Below are 17769 nucleotides of genomic sequence, written 5' to 3' on the forward strand. Positions count from 1 at the left end.
TTCCTCGCATGTGGGGGGACAAGGCTACGGGGCTCGGAGGGTCTCGACTGCGGAGGCCTTGCAGAGGGGGGAGGGGAGAGGGTTGAGCGCCGGGTCAACGGCGAAGAGGAGGAGGAGGAGGAGGAGGAGGAGGGACCCAGGAGCTGCCACAATTCGCTGTCTCCTGGCTGCTGCTCTTGCTGCGCCCGCTCCTCCTCCTCCTCCTCCTCGCCTTGGGCTGCCTTCCGAGCAGGTAGGAGGGGCTGGGCGGGAGAGAGAGAGAGAGAGAGAGAGTGTCCCCTTCCCAGCAGCCGAAGGAGGGACCCATGGGCACAAAGTCCCCTTTGAGCCAGCATGGAAGGGGTCTGGGCCAGGGACTGGGAGAAGCTTTCCTGGCTGGTCCTGCAAGGTAGGCACTAGGCAGGCGGGGAAGGGGCTGGGTGGCATCATCCCATGGCCCTTCCCTCCCCCCTTCTCCTTTCTCTCTCTCCCTCCCTCCTTCCTTTCCTCTCCTTCTCCCTCTTGGCCCAGCCTCCCTCCCCTCTTCCTCTCCCTCCTCCTGGCGTGTGTGCTTTGCTTTGTTCAGCCCTGCGTCGTCGCAGCAGCAGCAGCAGAGGGGTTTTCCCAAGCTCCTCCCTCCCCTCCAGATCCATTCATGTTTTTCCCCTCCTTTGACGCTGCGCCCTGGTTGCGTCTTCCTCTCCTCTCCCTCCCCTTGTGGGCTTTTTCCAGCCCCATTCCCTTCCCCACACCAAGCCTGGGTGTCTTTCCCTTTGGTACCCTTGTTTTCTTCCTTGGCATGTGCTCCCCCAAAAAAGAGGAAAGGGGGGAGGGAATCCTGCTGGTGGCCAACGGAAGTGCTCTTTGCAAAGTGTAAATATTATGTAATGTGCTTTCCGTGGGTTGGATCCAAACAGCCCACAATTATGAGCGGGAAGGAAACCTCTGCCAGGTATCTCTCCCTCTCTATGTCTTTTCTTTCTTAATTGCTGGCGACTTAACCAGCCAGTTCTTAGGCTCGATCAACCAGTGGCCCTGGTCGTTTGGGGAATGTGGAAACCTTTGCTGTCGCTGCCAAGTTATTGCTAACCATAGCAAACATGAACGGCTTCATGTCAAAGGGAAGAGTGGATAGAACAGGCATGGGCGAACTTGGGCCCGCCAGGTGTTTTGGACTCCAACTCCCACCATTCCTAAGAGGAAAAGGAAGGGGCCTGAGGCTGTTAGGAATGGTGGGAGTTGGAGTCCAAAACACCTGGAGGGCCCAAGTTTGCCTATACACTTTGGATAACCACTCCCCCCCCCCCATGATATCGACATAACTAGCACTTTAGCCCAGTTTCCTACAGATCTTATCCATGATTTTATCATGATCATAGAATCGTAGAATCGTAGAGTTGGAAGAGACCTCATGGGCCATCCAGTCCAACCCCCTGCCAAGAAGCAGGAAATCGCATTCAAAGCACCCCTGACAGATGGCCATCCAGCCTCTGTTTAAAAACCTCCAAAGAAGGAGCCTCCACCACAATGCAATGATGTATTGTATGTGTTTTTATAACTTGTTTTATTGTTGTTTGATTTGTTTTGCTGCTTGTTTTGTTTTGCTGCTTGGCCCCATGTAAGCCGCCCCAAGTCCCTTCGGGGAGATGTGGCGGGGTGTAAGAATAAAATTATTATTAAATTATTATTATTATTATACCTGGAATAGAATGTAGTGGCTTTTGTTTTCCTGCATTGGGGGGCTGATCAGAAAATAAGAGAGACATAATTCAATACCGGGTTTTCCAGGCTGTGTTGCCATGTCCCAGAAGCATTCTCTCCTGACGTTTCGCCTTCATCTATGGCAGGCATCCTCAGAAATTGTGAGGTCTGTTGGAAACTAGGCAAGGGGTGTGTATATATCTGTGTAAGGTCCAGGGTGGGAGAAAGAACTCTTTTCTGTTGGAGACAAGTGTGAATGTTACAATTAATCACCTTATTAGCATTGAAAAGCCTTGTAACTTCGAAGTCTGCCTGGAGGAAACAGAATCATAGAGTTGGAGGAGACCTCACAGGCCAACCAGTCAAACCCCCCTGCCAAGAAGCAGGAGAATCACATTCAAAGCATCCCCGACAGATGGCCATCCAGCCTCTGCTTAAAAGCCTCCAAAGGAGCTTCCACCACATCTTTGTTGGGAGGTGTTAGCTAGCCCTGATTGTTTCCTGTCTGGAATTCCTTTGATTTCCTCTGTTTTTTGAGTGTTGTTCTTTATTTACTGTCCTGGTTTTAGAGTTTTTAAATATTTGTAGTCAGATTTTGTTCATTTTCATGGTTTCCTCCTTTCTGTTCTAATTGTCCACATGCTTGTGGATTTCAATGGCTTCTCTGTGTAGTCTGACATGGTGGTTGTTGGAGTGGTCCAGCATTTCTGTGTTCTTGAATACATGGAATATTCTGTGTCCAAGTTGGTTCATCAGGTGCTTTGCTATGGCTGCCCTCTCTGGTTGTCTTAGTCTGCAGTGCCTATCATGTTCCCTGATTCGTGTCTGGGAAATGCTGCGTTTGGTGGTCCCTATGTAGACTTGTCCACAGCTGCTTGGTATATGGTAGACTCCCACAGAGGTGAGAGGATCCCTCTTGTCCTTTGCTGAACGTAGCATTTGTTGAATTTTCTTTGTGGGTCTTTAGATAGTTTGTAGGTTGTGTTTCTTCATTAGCTTCCCTATGTGGTCAGTGGTTTCCTTAGTTCCCAACAGACAAGAGTTCTTTCTCCCACCCTGGACCTTCCACAGATATATAAACCCCACTTGCCTAGTTTCCAACAAACCTCACAACCTCTGAGGATGCCTGCCAAAGATGTGGGCGAAATATCAGGAACATAGCCATACAGCCCAAAAAACTCACAGCAAAACAGTGATTCCTTCAACAACACAAGGGAAGTATAGTTCAATATGTTTGAAGAAACCTTTTATTCGGATCTAATACGATGCTAGCGAGAAATTAAACTGCCCAGTCAGTTGAACCTTCCATAGGTAAACAAAAATATTTTGAACCTTCTAGGGATGATTCCAAGGCTTTTCCAGGGACGTCCATTTCTTTCTGCAGCTGTCATCCTTGGGAACTGGTGAGGCAGGCCAATCTATTTTCCCTTTCTCTCTCAGTTTTGCTTTTAAGAAGAGTTCAGTAGAGACAGCCTTACTTTGCTTGATATAGGCAGGCATACACAACTGCCCCGGTGGTGCAGCGTGTTAAAGCACTGAGCTGCTGAACTTGCAGACCAAATGGTCGCAGGTTCAAATCCGTGGAGCAGAGTGAGCACCTGCTGTTAGCCCCAGCTTCTGCTAAAATAGCAGTTTGAAAACATGCCAATGTGGGTAGATAAATAGGTACCGCTCCAGCGGGAAGGTAATGGCACTCCATGCAGTTATGACCTCCACATGACCTTGGAGGTGTCTATGGACAATGCTGGCTCTTTGGCTTAGAAATGGAGATGAGTCGGACATGACTGGACTTAATGTCAGGGGAAAACCAACTTACACAACTAAAAGTCAAATTCTTTTTTTCTCATCTCAAACTATTTGTTTCTAGATGGAGTTCTGTTATTCACCAGCCCTCCTGCATCATAATCCCAATGCTGACACTGCTAAAAAACCTCCAGCTTGACAGAAAGCAAGGAGAAAATGTGGGAACTGGGTGGGCATGATACCCTTTTGTAAACAGAAGCTTTATTCTCTGAGGCTCCGTTAGCTGAAGCACGCCTGCAGTTCTTTCCCTATTTCTGAAAATCGGTGTCAAAAGGAGTGGAAGTTAATAACAGCAAGAGTCTGTTAGATTCAAGGATCAGTTATCACTATCTTATTTTATTAAAGGGTGTTTATTCAGCTTGACTGTTTATCACACCAGTTAGTTTTAAAACATAACAGTTAAGGAATTCCTCAGCAGTACTATTTTGCATTTTCACTTTGTTGCTGATCAGTTGAGCATTGCTAGCCTTTTGCTGCATGGCTCCCAAACCCAGTCAAACCAGCGTAGTGCCTAGCAGAGCGCACACATTTTGCGTGGGCCACTGGTGGATCTCAATTGACTTCTTTTCCGGGTTTTTATATAAGATTGATTGATATGGGAGAAAGCGTGTGGGTGACGGAATGTTCTTTCATTTTCTTTTGCAAAACAATGGGAACTTGTTTTAAGCAGGGGGGAGAAGTACCATTAAGTAAATATTTGCCCAGCTCAACGTTATAAAACAAATGAATTCCACTTTGTTTCACTTGTTGGCTTGTTCTTTCTAGAAATTGCTGGTAGGAACTACTGTAAGCAGAAGTTTTGTAGGTGCAACTTCTCAATGGCAAAAATGTGATAGCGAAAGGCACCAGCTAGATTTCCACCTCTTTCTGCAGCCATATGATATTATTCTCAGTGGTGTGGGACAAAGTATTGCCCTTATGCCTTTTAAAAATGTTTTTCTTCATATCCTGTGATGGGATCTAGTTGCATTTGTTAGAACATGAACTATAGTTTTGCTTAATCTTTGGTCTGATCTAACAATGCTACTAATATTTATAGTAAAGGCAGTTCTTGAGTTCCAAACATCTGACTTAAGTACGAACCTATCTTGTTCATAACCCATAGGTAAATGTAAAGGTTTTCCCCTGACATTAAGTCCAGTCGTGTCCAACTCTGTGGATTGGTGCTCATCTCCATTTCTAAGCCCATGAGCCGGCGTTGTCCGTAGATGCCTTCAAGATCATATGGCCAGCATGACTGCATGGAGCACTGTTACCTTCCTGCTGGAGCAGTACCTATTGATCTACTCACATTTGCATGTTTTCGAACTGCTAGGTTGGCAGAATCTGGGGCTAATAGCAGGACCTCACCCTGCTCCCCAATTCAAACCTGGCAACCTTTCGGTCAGCAAGTTCAGCAGCTCAGCGGTTTAACCGGGGGCTCCCTTCGTAGCCCATAGATGCTTGAATTGTAATTAGTTACATTTAGTAACTGGTAATTGGTTTACTTTTTACAGTAGTCTGAAAGACATGGTGGAAAGAAAAAAATGAGAATGGAAATACAGTAGAGTCTCACTTATCCAACATAAACGGGCCGGCAGAATGTTGGATAAGCGAATATGTTGGATAATAAAGAGAGATTAAGGAGAAGCCTATTAAACATCAAATTAGGTTATGATTTTACAAATGAAGCACCAAAACATCAGGTTTAACAACAAATTTGACAGAAAAAGTAGTTCAATACGCAGTAATGCTACGTAGTAATTACTGTATTTATGAATTTAGCACCCAAAAATCACAATATATTGAAAACATTGACTACAAAAATGCGTTGGATAATCCAGAACGTTGGATAAGCGAGTGTTGGATAAGTGAGACTCTACTGTACAATGAAAAGAAGTTGCTTATTCACATAATTTTATTAGAAGTGGGCTGCAGTAGTAGAACTGCTTCAGCTCTCAACAAAAGATACACCATTTATAACACTGGCCAAAACACATTTTTGGGCCTCAAATGCTGGATGTACTTTTGGGTATATTTGACCTGCTGATTCCAAAAATGGCACCAGTTTCCCCCTATCAGCGCTAGTTTTTGAGATGCAGAACATGCACCATATACCAGTTGCCATCTGCTCACTCATAAAGCATCATGAAAACCATATCTGAGAAGCTAGAGCTGATTATTTATTCATTCATTTATTACATTTATATCCCACCCTTCTCTCCCTGAAGGGGACTCAGAGCAGCTTACAAATAATATGTACATACAATAAATTATATTATTAGCATAGCACGATATTAGCATTAAATATTACTATATTGTGCTATACCACTATACTGTAATATTATTAGTAATACTACATGTAATAGATAATATATAATTAATATCATTATATTGTATTATTATTAGTATTATATTGTATTATGAGTATATTGTATTACATTATAACATCAATATTATATTATATGTATATACAATATATTATCTATATATATAAAATGATAAAGTTGTTTGCGCAGTGACTATAACAACAAAACTAAACATCCCAGAAATACGAAATTTGGCAACACAATGCAAAAGGCTTGCCTCCAGGTTACAACAACACAACCACACCACAAAACCACAATCCAGACCCACAAAACTCACAACAACGCATCATGCAATAACAACACAACTAAACGCCCCAGAAATACAAAACTTGGCAACACAATGCAAAAGCCTTGCTTCCCAGTTGTAACAACACAACCACACCACAAAACCACACAGGACCCACAAAACTCACAACAACGCATCGTGACTATAACAACACAACTAAACGCCCCAGAAATACGAAACTTGGCACACAACTAAACGCCCCAGAAATATAAAACTTCGCAACACAACACAAAAGCCTTGCCTCTCAGTTGTAACAACCCAACCACACCACAAAACCACAATCCAGACCCACAAAACTCACAACAATGCATCATGACTATAACAACACAACTAAACGCCCCAGAAATACAAAACTTGGCACACAACTAAACGCCCCAGAAATACAAAACTTGCCAACACAACGCAAAAACCTTGCCTCCCGGTTGTAACAACACAACCATACCACAAAACCACAATCCGGACCCACAAAACTCACAACAATGCATCGTGACTATAACAACACAACTAAACGCCCCAGAAATACAAAACTTGGCACACAACTAAACGCCCCAGAAATACAAAACTTCACAACACAACACAAAAGCCTTGCCTCTCAGTTGTAACAACACAACCACACCACAAAACCACAATCCAGACCCACAAAACTCACAACAATGCATCGTGACTATAACAACACAACTAAACGACCCAGAAATACAAAACTTCGCAACACAACACAAAAGCCTTGCCTCTCAGTTGTAACAACACAACCACACCACAAAACCACAATCCAGACCCACAAAACTCACAACAACGCATTGTGACTATAACAAATACAACATTTGACAACACAACTCATCCACCTCCCCAATCCCTACATTCACACTTGGCCTCCAAAAAAACAATTACAATAATAACAATGACGACAACAACAACAACAACAAGAATCAACACCATCACAGGCAAGAAACAGCCAGGCACTGAGGCTGAGAGGCCAGTCAGTGCTACACTGGGCCTCCAAAAAACAATTCAGTAGCATCTAACTTATCCAACCTTCATGACCACTACAACAACAATAATAATAAACACCTACACAGGCAAAACAAAAAAAGGACTATTGTACCACAATAAAAATATAAACCGCACTCAGCAGAATCAGACATTACAATTAACAACAAACCAAAGACAACAGGGATCTCAAGCAATTATCAATCAACACAAAAATTGAAGAAGGTAACAGACTTCAAATACTACTACTAATGTGAGTATAAAGAAGGTGGAGGTCACAGCATAAATACAACCTAATGTAGACTGACCAACACCACCAGACTAAGCCACAGCAACGCGTGGCCGGGCACAGCTAGTATTATATATTATTGTATATTATATACGTACTATATATACAGTGTGTGTATATACATATATATAGAGAGAGAGAGAGAGGGAGAGAGGATAGCATGAGACAAGGTGGAACTGTCTCCCTGCTCTGGACTCAGAGCATCATGGCTGATGTGCTCAATCCAACGCAATTTTCAGAATCAGAGCCCCAAATAACTGTAGGAACAGGCCTAAAAACCAAGATACTGTACCAAGAAATGTTTTTTGTTGGGCTGTGTAATTGTTTTGAATAATAGATTTTGTTATAAATCTGGGCTAGTTCCTTTCCTGGCTGTTTGGTTGTGACCCTTATGCAAGGAAGTGACCCAATAATTTATACAAGAAACATATTTGTTGGTAAACCTGAAATAAGCTCATGGTTTTTGGTTTTAAATCTGTTTTCATGACATTTGTAAGGGCATCTATGCGAACTGATTGATGGGATATTTGTGTTTACTTATTTTTTATTTCACTAATGTTCTTTCTGAACTTGGGAAGTATCCAGTCAGTATAGGAACCACAACCCAATTTCACATGATTCTAATGTGATACATTATTAAAACGGGATGATAATATTTTGTTGCTTAGGTGCTTATTTAATGTCATCTTTTTTTCTCCTCCCTAGTATGTGGATTAACTGACTCTACTGGCATGTTTATGGAGCTGCTTTTGGCTTGTTCTCCATTTCTTGGAAACTGTCTATGACTGGATGAGAATGCCTCGAACAAAACAAATAAATCCGAGAAATTTGAGAGGTAAGAAAGACACTTGGCTATGGAAAGAAAAAAAAATACACTGATCTATTGAAACACTTTTTTGTTTTTTTTTAAAGGTCAAGGAATCATAGGCCTTAGCAAATTTGATTATAAAGTGATCTGAAATATTTCTGTAATTTAGAAGAAGTATCCATTATTATGTGTTTGTTTCCAAAGCTGGCTGCAGTGCTGTTTCTCATATGTTCACCTACCTGTTGCATTCTTCTGTACTCATTGCCTTGTTAGGTTAAAACAGACTGAAAAATGACAACTTTGAAAATGGATGCAAGCTTATCATGAAGGTTTGTTTTAATATGCTGTATTTCTGGCACTGACAACCTGAGATTGTTTCTCTGTTATTTAAGTTGTAAAATATATAACCTGGGAAAGCAGGAATACAATTGTTTAGGATAGCAACATATGGTTTGCTAAAGTTAACCTGTGTTCTGACATAATGCAGCAGCATTCATAAGTGGCTCTTATCTTTACTCTTAGGGCTTTTAAACAATAATTCAATACCAGAATTTTAATCTGTTCATTTTCTTGCATGTATTGCAAGGACCTCTTATGTGTGAGGCCTGGAAATAAGCAATAATGGAGTAGTCTTTACCTGGCAGCTCAATGCGGGGTTTTTTGTTTTTGTTTTTGCTCTTTTTATTGTATTGTGCTTGTTAAAAAACTAAATAAATACCTAGGTCTGGAGGAATTTATAAAGATGCTTGCGTTACACATTGCATGCTATATAGTATACACTGATATTTGTTTCTCTTAAAGATTGAAGCAGTTTCTTGCTTGAACGTGATTGCATCTGTGTGGATAGTTCCTGCTACCCTTTTCTAAAAGGAAAAAAAGAGAGTGGTCTTGATGACCTGTGCAAAACTGTCAATACTGCAATTTGTCTAGCCCTAGATTAGAAATCATGTCAGACAGAGAATGCGGATGGGGCATTGTCTCCTTGTATCAGTGGAGCTTCACAAACACAGTGTTGTCTTTGGGGCCTAAACAATATTTCTGCTTCATAGGCTTCATCAGTGATTGAACAATTTAGTATGATTTGGCACATGTTGGAATAAATATTCCCTGGTGCGCAAACTGTTGAGCATCTATTAGTAATTTTTTTTTTAAAAAAGTCCTGATAATATTTCCATAGTATATTTATTTTATTTATCGTATCAGAAGCGAAGCGAGGGTACAGTTGTAATGTATTTAAAACACAAACAAAGCTAAAAGCTTGGCATTATACTAAATGTCCTTTGACCAGTAGCTGGCTTCTTGGAGTGCCTCTGGCGTTGCTGTAAGAAGGTCCTCTATTGTGCATGTGGCAGGGCTCAGGCTGCATTGTAATAGGTAGTCTGTGTTTTGCTTTTCTCCACACTCGCATGTTGTGGATTCCACTTAAGGTTGGCTCTGTATTTGGTGATGCCAGAGCACAGTCTGTTCAGTGTCTTTCAACGTCTTCTGTCTGCCCAGGAGGGAGTCTCTCATTCAGTATCAGCCATGGCTTGATGTTCTGGGCGTTAGCCTGCCATTTTTGAACTCTTGCTTGCTGAGGTGTTCCTGCGAGTATCTGTGTGGATCTTAGAAAAGTATTTCTTGATTTAAGGCATTGGCATGCTGCCTGATATCTGAACAGGGGATGGGCTGGAGATGTCATTGCCTTGGTCTTTTCATTATTGGCTGCTACTTCCCGGCAGATGTCAGGTGGTGCAATACTGGCTAAACAGTATAATTTCCCCAGCAGTATAGGGCGCAGATATCCTGTGATAATGCGGCATGTCTCATTAAGAGCCACATCCACTGTTTTAACATGATGAGGTGAGTTCCACAATGAGCATGTCTACTATCCATAGTGTGATATTGGGATAGATAAATGGCATTAAGAATTTGAGAAGTGGATGTGCAGGAACTTTTACTATCGACGCTGAAAGTTTAACTTCCTTGCTTTCATTAATATTTGCTCCACATAGTGTTTGTTTCTGAAATGTATGTAATGCCAGTTGAATAGTTAGAGTAATTCTCATAAACCAAATATATTCTTGCGCATGTTTACTTCAAAGTTACTCCAGTTGTGTTTTGGAACCTCCTTCTATTAAATGGGGTGAAGATTGTAGCTTACATAGTCAATTCACACTTACTGTGTTAATATGCTATAATGGAGCTCCCTGATTATATTTCAGTGTTTCTTTATAGCAAACGTTTTATGAAACTGCAAAAAAAAAAATGACATTTTAAGCATCATTTTTAACCACAGTTATTAACTGGCACAAATATGGTAATAGGTCTTGGGCTTCAGCTTAAGAGTATATTTAAAGTACAAGTTGAGTAGACTACATCCCCATCCACGCAGCCATATAATTCTATTTCATATTGCTGATTAACTGCATTATATGAGTCTATACTGCTGTATAATGCAGTTAAACTGCATTATATGGCAGTGTAGATGGGGCCTGAAATACTTAAGACTAGAAGTGATATGGAATGTTTTAGATTTTGGAATACTTGTATTTGTGTACACACACATAATGAGATATCTTGGAAATAGGATCGAAGTCTAGTTTATTTATGTTTCTTATTATACACCTTATATATATACATATATAACTTGGAGGTGATTCTATGCAGTATTTTAAATAAGGTTTTGTATGAAAGAAAGTTTGTTCATATTGAACCATCTGAAATCAAAGGTGTCATCATCTCAGCCATGCATTTGAAGAATTTTGGACTTTGGAGTATTTTGGAATTCCAGTTAAGAGATACTCAACCTGTATTGCAAATGTACTTTTTATTATAGGAAGTCCTGATAGTATTTTAGGCAGATGGGCTTTGTGAACACACTTGCCTGTTTGCAACTATGTTTAGCCGTACTCCGCTTGCTTTACCACCATCAGATCCTCTGAAGATGCCAGCCACAGATACAGGCAAAACGTTAGGAGAAAATGCTGCTAGAACACTGCCATACAGCCCGGAAACCACACAAAACTCCAGAGATTAAATAGACCACATCTTCCATCCCTCATTTTAGCCTTACCAAAATGAGAAGCAATTGCAAAACAACAACAAAACCCCTAAACATGATACGAAACAGTTAGGTCTACCATCTCCATTTTTTGTACTGTTCAGTGTGAGCTTTGCAGTCTTTCAAATCCCACTTTGTATTGTACTGTAATATATCATATTCCAAAAATTTCCTTCCTTGTGTGTCAGTTGTTTCTGAAGATGTCAGATTTCGGGTGGTGGGTGGGGGTTCTCTGTGTAGCTTCAGGTAAATTACTTCCTCTTAGTCTCCAATTCTTCACTTGGAATCACAGCAGTATTATTCTTTCTTTCAACAATGTAGTGGACGTTATGGAAGAATAAAGTCCTACAATATACCGAGTCTCAGATTTCCGTTCGTCTTCCATATTGTATGACATATGACAGTGTTGGATATAATGTCAATTACAAACAACTCTTTTCCCTTAACAACATTTATATTTTTCTTTAATTTGCTGAAGAAAATACATATTGAATAATAACATGTAGTTTGCATCTGCTTCAACTTATTTATATTAATATCCAGTTACTCAAAATACGAAATTGCCCTTGTATAAATGTCATCGTGAGATTTGTTATAACAATGCATATAATAATTCTTATTTTAAAGAGAAGTTAATTTTCAATGCTGTTGATTTTTCCATCAAATTGGCAGGTTTTTCCCCCTTTTCATATGAAAGTACTGGGCCCGCTGAAAGAGAGAAAATCTACCACTAATATTTCAAATCTGCTCTCAGATTTTCCATTGTGCTCTGTGGAACACTGTAAAAGGTCTAGTATTTGTTAGTTCTGTGATCATTGCAAATCTTGCAGTTTTGTCGAAGGTTTTCATGGCCAGAATCACTGGGTTACTGCGAGTTTTCTGGGCTGTATGACCATGTTCCAGAAGCATTATCTCCTGATGTTTTGCACACATCTATGGCAGGCATCCTCAGAGGTTGTGAGGTCTGTTGGAAACCAGGCAAGTGGGGTTTATATATCTGTGGAATGTCCAGGGTGGGAGAAAGAACTCTTGTCTGTTTGAGACAAGTGTGAATGTTGCAATTGGCCAGCTTGAATAGCATTGAATAGTCTTGCAGCTTCAAAGCCTGGCTACTTCCTGCCTGGGGGAATCCTTTGTTTGGAGGTGTTAGCTGGCCAGGATTATTTCCTGTCTGGAATTCCCCTGTTGTGAGTGTTGATCTTTATTTACTGTCCTGATTTTAGAGTTTTTAAAAATAATGGTAGCCAGATTTTGTTCATTTTCATGGTTTCCTTCTTTCTGTTGAAAATGTCCACATACTTGTGGATTTCAATGGCTTCTCTATGTAGTTCACACTTTCCAACAGACCTCACAACCTCTGACGATGCCTGCCATAGATGCAGGCAAAATGTCAGGAGAGAGTGCTTCTGGAGCATGGCCATACAGCCCGGAAAACTCACAGCAACCTTTGCAGTTTTGTTTTAAATGTTCCTCAGATCTAAAGAATAACTGTCAATTTAAGAGAATCTAACTATACTAATGAAAGACAGTATTTATAAATAAACTAAGTCTTTAGGCTAAACAAAGACAATCTAATTCTTTCTTAGATTGTGCTATTTGGTTTACTATTAAAAACAAAAAAACAAAAATACTTGTGTGTTTAGTAGACAGTCTGCTTCACTGTATCTTTGATTGTGATGGTAAAATTGTGTTCTAGGTTCCACAGCCTTTCAGAGGTTAGGTGGAAAGTCTTTTACTTACTGTATATTTCTCACCTGGATGCACAACAGGATAATAACTACATTTAAAAAGGATAGGATCACATTAGGATTGCCACTAGTCAGATATGATTTGAAGGCACTCAGCAAGAAAAACCTAAGGCACCAAGTGTTGTTTACTTTACACAAAATACCTTCACATCAGAACTCACACAGCAGTGACCTAGGTTTACTCATATATATTCTAGAAACCTTGCAGCTTACAAGAAAAGTAGTTAGGTGGGGAGTGGGATTTTCCACGCTTACTGTGCAGTGAAAGGGGCAGAAAAGTTCTTGTTTTATTACCAGATTGGGGCATCACAGAAGTAGTGCATTACATATTACGTATGACCTCTAGTTGGTACTGAGCACAGCTGAGCTTCTCTGGTGTTTCAGATGCATTTGTCTCACCCTGCCATTTCACACAGTGCTCTGTTAGTGTGCAAGTGAACACGCTACCCAAACAAATGCTGCTTGAATGGATCGACCCACTGCTCTTGATAAAAGCAGCCATTTTTAATCTGCGCATGGTGGCTTTGAACCAAATTAAATGATGCCTCAGTGTTGTTACCATGTGTAAGGAGTATAGTAAGAGTGGGATTAATGCAGTTTCCTAATTGTCCTTGGACTTCAGGTTTTAGTATCACTATCCAGCTTTGGGGAGGAGTGCTGGCAGTTGCAGACCAACAACCCTTATTATTATTATTATTATTATTATTATTATTATTATTATTAATAACAACAACAACAACAACAATTTTATTCTTGTATCCCACCACCATATCCCCGAAGGGACTCGGGGCAGCTCACATGGTGACGAGCCCAACAGTAACATAGGTTAAAACCCAGTAGATAAATCAAAATCATATAAACAAATAAAAAACAGCATAAAACACATAATCACAACAATTACTTTAAAAACCTGGCCACAAATACAGCAGATGTGGAGGGTGAACTAGTCAAGACTCTTAAGTAGGATTCGTGGGGAGTACAGGTGTGCATTTTCCACCTTTGACAAAATAGTGCAGCTATTTAGAATCATATTTAGAATCACAGATTTAGAAGAGGCCACAAGACCACATCCTGTCCAACTCTATTCTCTCATGGACGAATATACAATCAAAACACTACCGACGATGGGTCGGATTGGATGGCCCTTGTCGTCTCTTCCAGCTCTGTGCTTCTATCATTCTAATCATGGTATACATAGCTAAAGAATAGTCTCTTACATTACTTTGGTTGTTTCTGGGAATTGAATGTTTGCCTTCATGTTTATGTATGCTGGAATCTGCCCTGAGTCCCCTTGGGGAGATAGGGAAGAATAAAATAAAGTATTATTGTTATTATTATTATTATTATTATTATTATTATTATTATTATTATTATTATTATTATTAGGTATTTTCCTGAGTTCCCAAATGGCTTTTTATGTATCTGTTCGTTATTTGTCCAGTTTAATGACATTCTCTCAATTCCCTGACTGATTAGTTATGGATCATGTCTTGCTTTCTAACTATTAGCTTTTATTTAGCATAACTGGTATGATGCTGAAAATATCTTTCTTATTGCAATGTAAATTTCATAAGTCACGACATAGGAAAATGTTTTTTGTGAATGAATCTTACCGTTCCTTATTAGCAGCCTACATAAACAAAGGTTTAAAAACATTGTCTGATATTAAATACAAAAACAGCTCTTTAGACAGTCATATTCCAGTAGAAGTGTATTTTAGTTTTGCAGTGAACATAATGCAGGACATCTTGATACTCCCCCATCTGTGCTCGACATGGATTGGGTCTAGACTAGTGTTGTACAAAATCTGTGTCTCAGTATGGAGAAAAATATTTAGCCTCGTTAAAATGAATATTTTTTTCTTTTGGATAGTGAGATATGCATATTGTTTGTGGAGGTTTTCTAGACCAGAACTCCGGACCTGGCAGAACAGTGTGGAAGCCAGTAGATTAGAAGGACAGTAGAATGTATTTATTACCCCTATGCATTAGGTAAAGGTAAAGATTTTCCTCTGACATTAACTCTAGTCATGTCTCAACTCTGGGGGTTGGTGATCATCTCCATTTCTAAGCTGAAAAGCCGGCATTGTCCATAGACACCTCCAAGGTCATGTGGCCAGTATGATTGCATGGAGCACGTTACCTTCCCGCCGGAGTGGTACCTATTGATCTACTCACATTTGCATGTTTTCGAACTGCTAGGTTGACAGAAGCTGGGGCTAACAGTGGGAACTCACTCCACTCCCCAGTTTCGAACCACCAACCTTTTGGTCAGCAAGTTCAGCAGCTCAAAGTTAAACCCACTGCGCCACTGGGGCCTCCACCCCAATGCATGAATAAGGACAAAACTGAGAGAAACAGGACCAAGGCCCTATAATAAGGAAATGCTTTCAAAATTTATTAATGTAAAATTAAGAATATTACAGGAACTATTTTGTTCATGTACATTTTATCATTTTTTTAAAAGTTATGGGTACACCATGCACATAACAGGATACAAATTACTGTGGAAAGGTCTCTGTATGTTAAGTCACCTGTTGACTTACGGTGGTCCCATAAATTTCACAGGATTTACTCAGGCAAGGAATACTCAAGTAATATTTTCATCCTCTGAAATATAGCTTACAGCACCTGGTATTCAGTAGCAGTTTCCAGTCCTAATACAGATCTGACACTGTTTAGCTTTAAAGAGTGAGACAGGGTCTACTGCCTGTCAGATGTTTAAACCATTGAGGAGATCATTATTTTTGCATCATTGGACAAGAAAAAAGCTGAGTTGCAACTAGGGGTTAGTGAGTTTTCAAAGCCAGCAATTGTGACCATTTCAAGTCATAATTTGTATTCCTGATCATATTTCTGGTTATCCTGGGCCATTGATCCTGGAACTGGGAGACAACGGGGGCTCATACCACCCCAAGACTAGACTGAGGGGTTTCACACTTTCACACACACATACACTGCAAAATTGTACTACCAAGATTCCTATATAGTTCAGCCTCCTCAGAAATTATTTATGGCTAAGCACTGAGAAATATTCAGGCAGCAATTGTTGTTGAGTTCTTCCAGGAATAATGAAAGGCTCTCTGAAATATATCTTATGAACACTTACTTAGGAGTAAGCCACATGGTGGGCACTTAAATGTGCTTGTAAGAGTTATTACTATTGAGAACATTTCAGTGATAGTGGATGAAGAATGTAATTTTGCAAGTTCGTAGATAAAATCAGTCACAACTCACCTATCAATATTGAACTTCACCTTAGAGACAGTTCTGGGGTATCTGTTCAATGCCACATTTTGCTTGATTAATATATAGCAAGAACAAGGCATCAGTAGTTTTTGTATTTTAACTTTCACAGTTTCTTACTATTGTTGATGTTGTCTAGAGCTAATGAGATCTGCAGTTCAGTACCATCCGGATGTACTCATATAATCACAGGAGGATATTTCCACAGAATTAAAAAAAAACAACTTTTTAATATTTGATTCCCCTCGAAAACAGATCAAAGGTTAGTTTTGGAATGGAATATAGTTATAAATTCATTGGTACTGAACTGGAAAGTTATATTATTTTAGTCAAATTGCTTGTAAAATGAATTCCACTAGTTTGGAACAAAAATAACAAAGAATGTTGTGACAACCTGAAAAAACTGACCTTTTATTTTGGTTTAAGGTTTTGTGGAATAAAATCTAGCGAAGCCAAAAAATGTAATTCACCAAATTTTATACCACACTAATGCAAATTTTTCAGATGTCACAACTTTATCCATGCAACTGTCCTTCCCCCTACCCGTGGCCTTGTGAATTCTGTAATGCATATAAACATAACATGTTCATCAATATCAATAATAGGTTGGAAATTAATTTCAAAAATCATATAACCTTATATCTTACGATTTTGTGTGGATTTGTGTGACTTCACGGGTTGTATAAATCTGAGAACATCTAAAAGCCTGGGCTCAAAGACGTTTTCCATTTTCCAATGATATTTTTTTTCATCAAGTGAGGCAATGTATTAAACAGTCAGTGGTTTTATTAATCAAGAGCACTAGGGAAAGAGTTAAAATTTTTAACAAGGTTGTTTCTTTTTGCGGTTTATGTCTCATGAGAATCGTAAAGGCTTTGTTGGTAGTGAAGCAGGAGAAATAATGAGTAACACTTTCCCTAAGAACTGGAAAAGTACATTCTGAGAATAAATTTAAATTTCCTAAGTATTTTGCTGACCAGTAGGTTTTAATTCTCTTCTTAAAAACAAACTTTAAAAATTAGTTTAGAAAGTTATTGAGCTTCGGAGAAGTGATTCCTACCCCTTTTAGTGCTTATTTTGTTGGAGAAAGTTTATAAACTTATCTTAAGGGTTAGTGAGGAAAAACATTGGAGAAAAGGTTCAAGAGTTTCAGTTGTTCCTGTTAAAATTAAGGAGACTGTGTGGTCCAGTCAATGAATGTGTGAGCTGGTATATTCCTAGTTCTAATCACGCCTGGCATAAAATTATTTGGTAGCCTTGGGCAATCCACTGCTCTCCCAGTTCCCCATCAGTATAATGAAAATAAAACTGGCTTGCGTTTTTTGTACAAATTAGATAGATAATGCACGTTGAGCTTTGAAGATTTAAGAAAGATTGTAAGCGCTAAGTATTACTAGAATCTCACTCCGTTACTAGGTTGGGAGAATTCCAACACAGCATTTTTTGGTTTGAGGGAAAATATAAGTAGAGAATCAGAGAGGAAAAAGGAAAATCCTTGTATGAGCAGCTGAAATAACTATAACTCTGCATTT

At 39.7% G+C, this 17769-nt stretch overlaps 1 protein-coding gene across 5 annotated transcripts in view; it reads left to right on the top strand.

Annotated features, from left to right (window-relative positions):
- The window catches only part of hivep1 (HIVEP zinc finger 1), a 132153-nt gene that overhangs the window by 17278 nt on the left and 97106 nt on the right, over positions 1-17769 (top strand). For 3 of the 5 annotated variants that reach the window (XM_062977726.1, XM_062977727.1, XM_062977729.1), the window contains exon 2: positions 8099-8228. In XM_062977726.1, the coding sequence (XP_062833796.1) occupies positions 8183-8228 (46 nt within the window). In that variant the 5' untranslated portion in view covers positions 8099-8182. Of the gene's footprint in view, positions 1-239; positions 389-3019; positions 3084-8098; positions 8229-17769 lie in introns of those variants that run through there. The other 2 variants (XM_062977730.1, XM_062977728.1) reach the window with 2 other exon arrangements.

Source organism: Anolis carolinensis, chromosome 4 (genome assembly GCF_035594765.1).
Source record: "Anolis carolinensis isolate JA03-04 chromosome 4, rAnoCar3.1.pri, whole genome shotgun sequence".
Taxonomy (NCBI): Eukaryota; Metazoa; Chordata; class Lepidosauria; order Squamata; family Dactyloidae; genus Anolis; species Anolis carolinensis.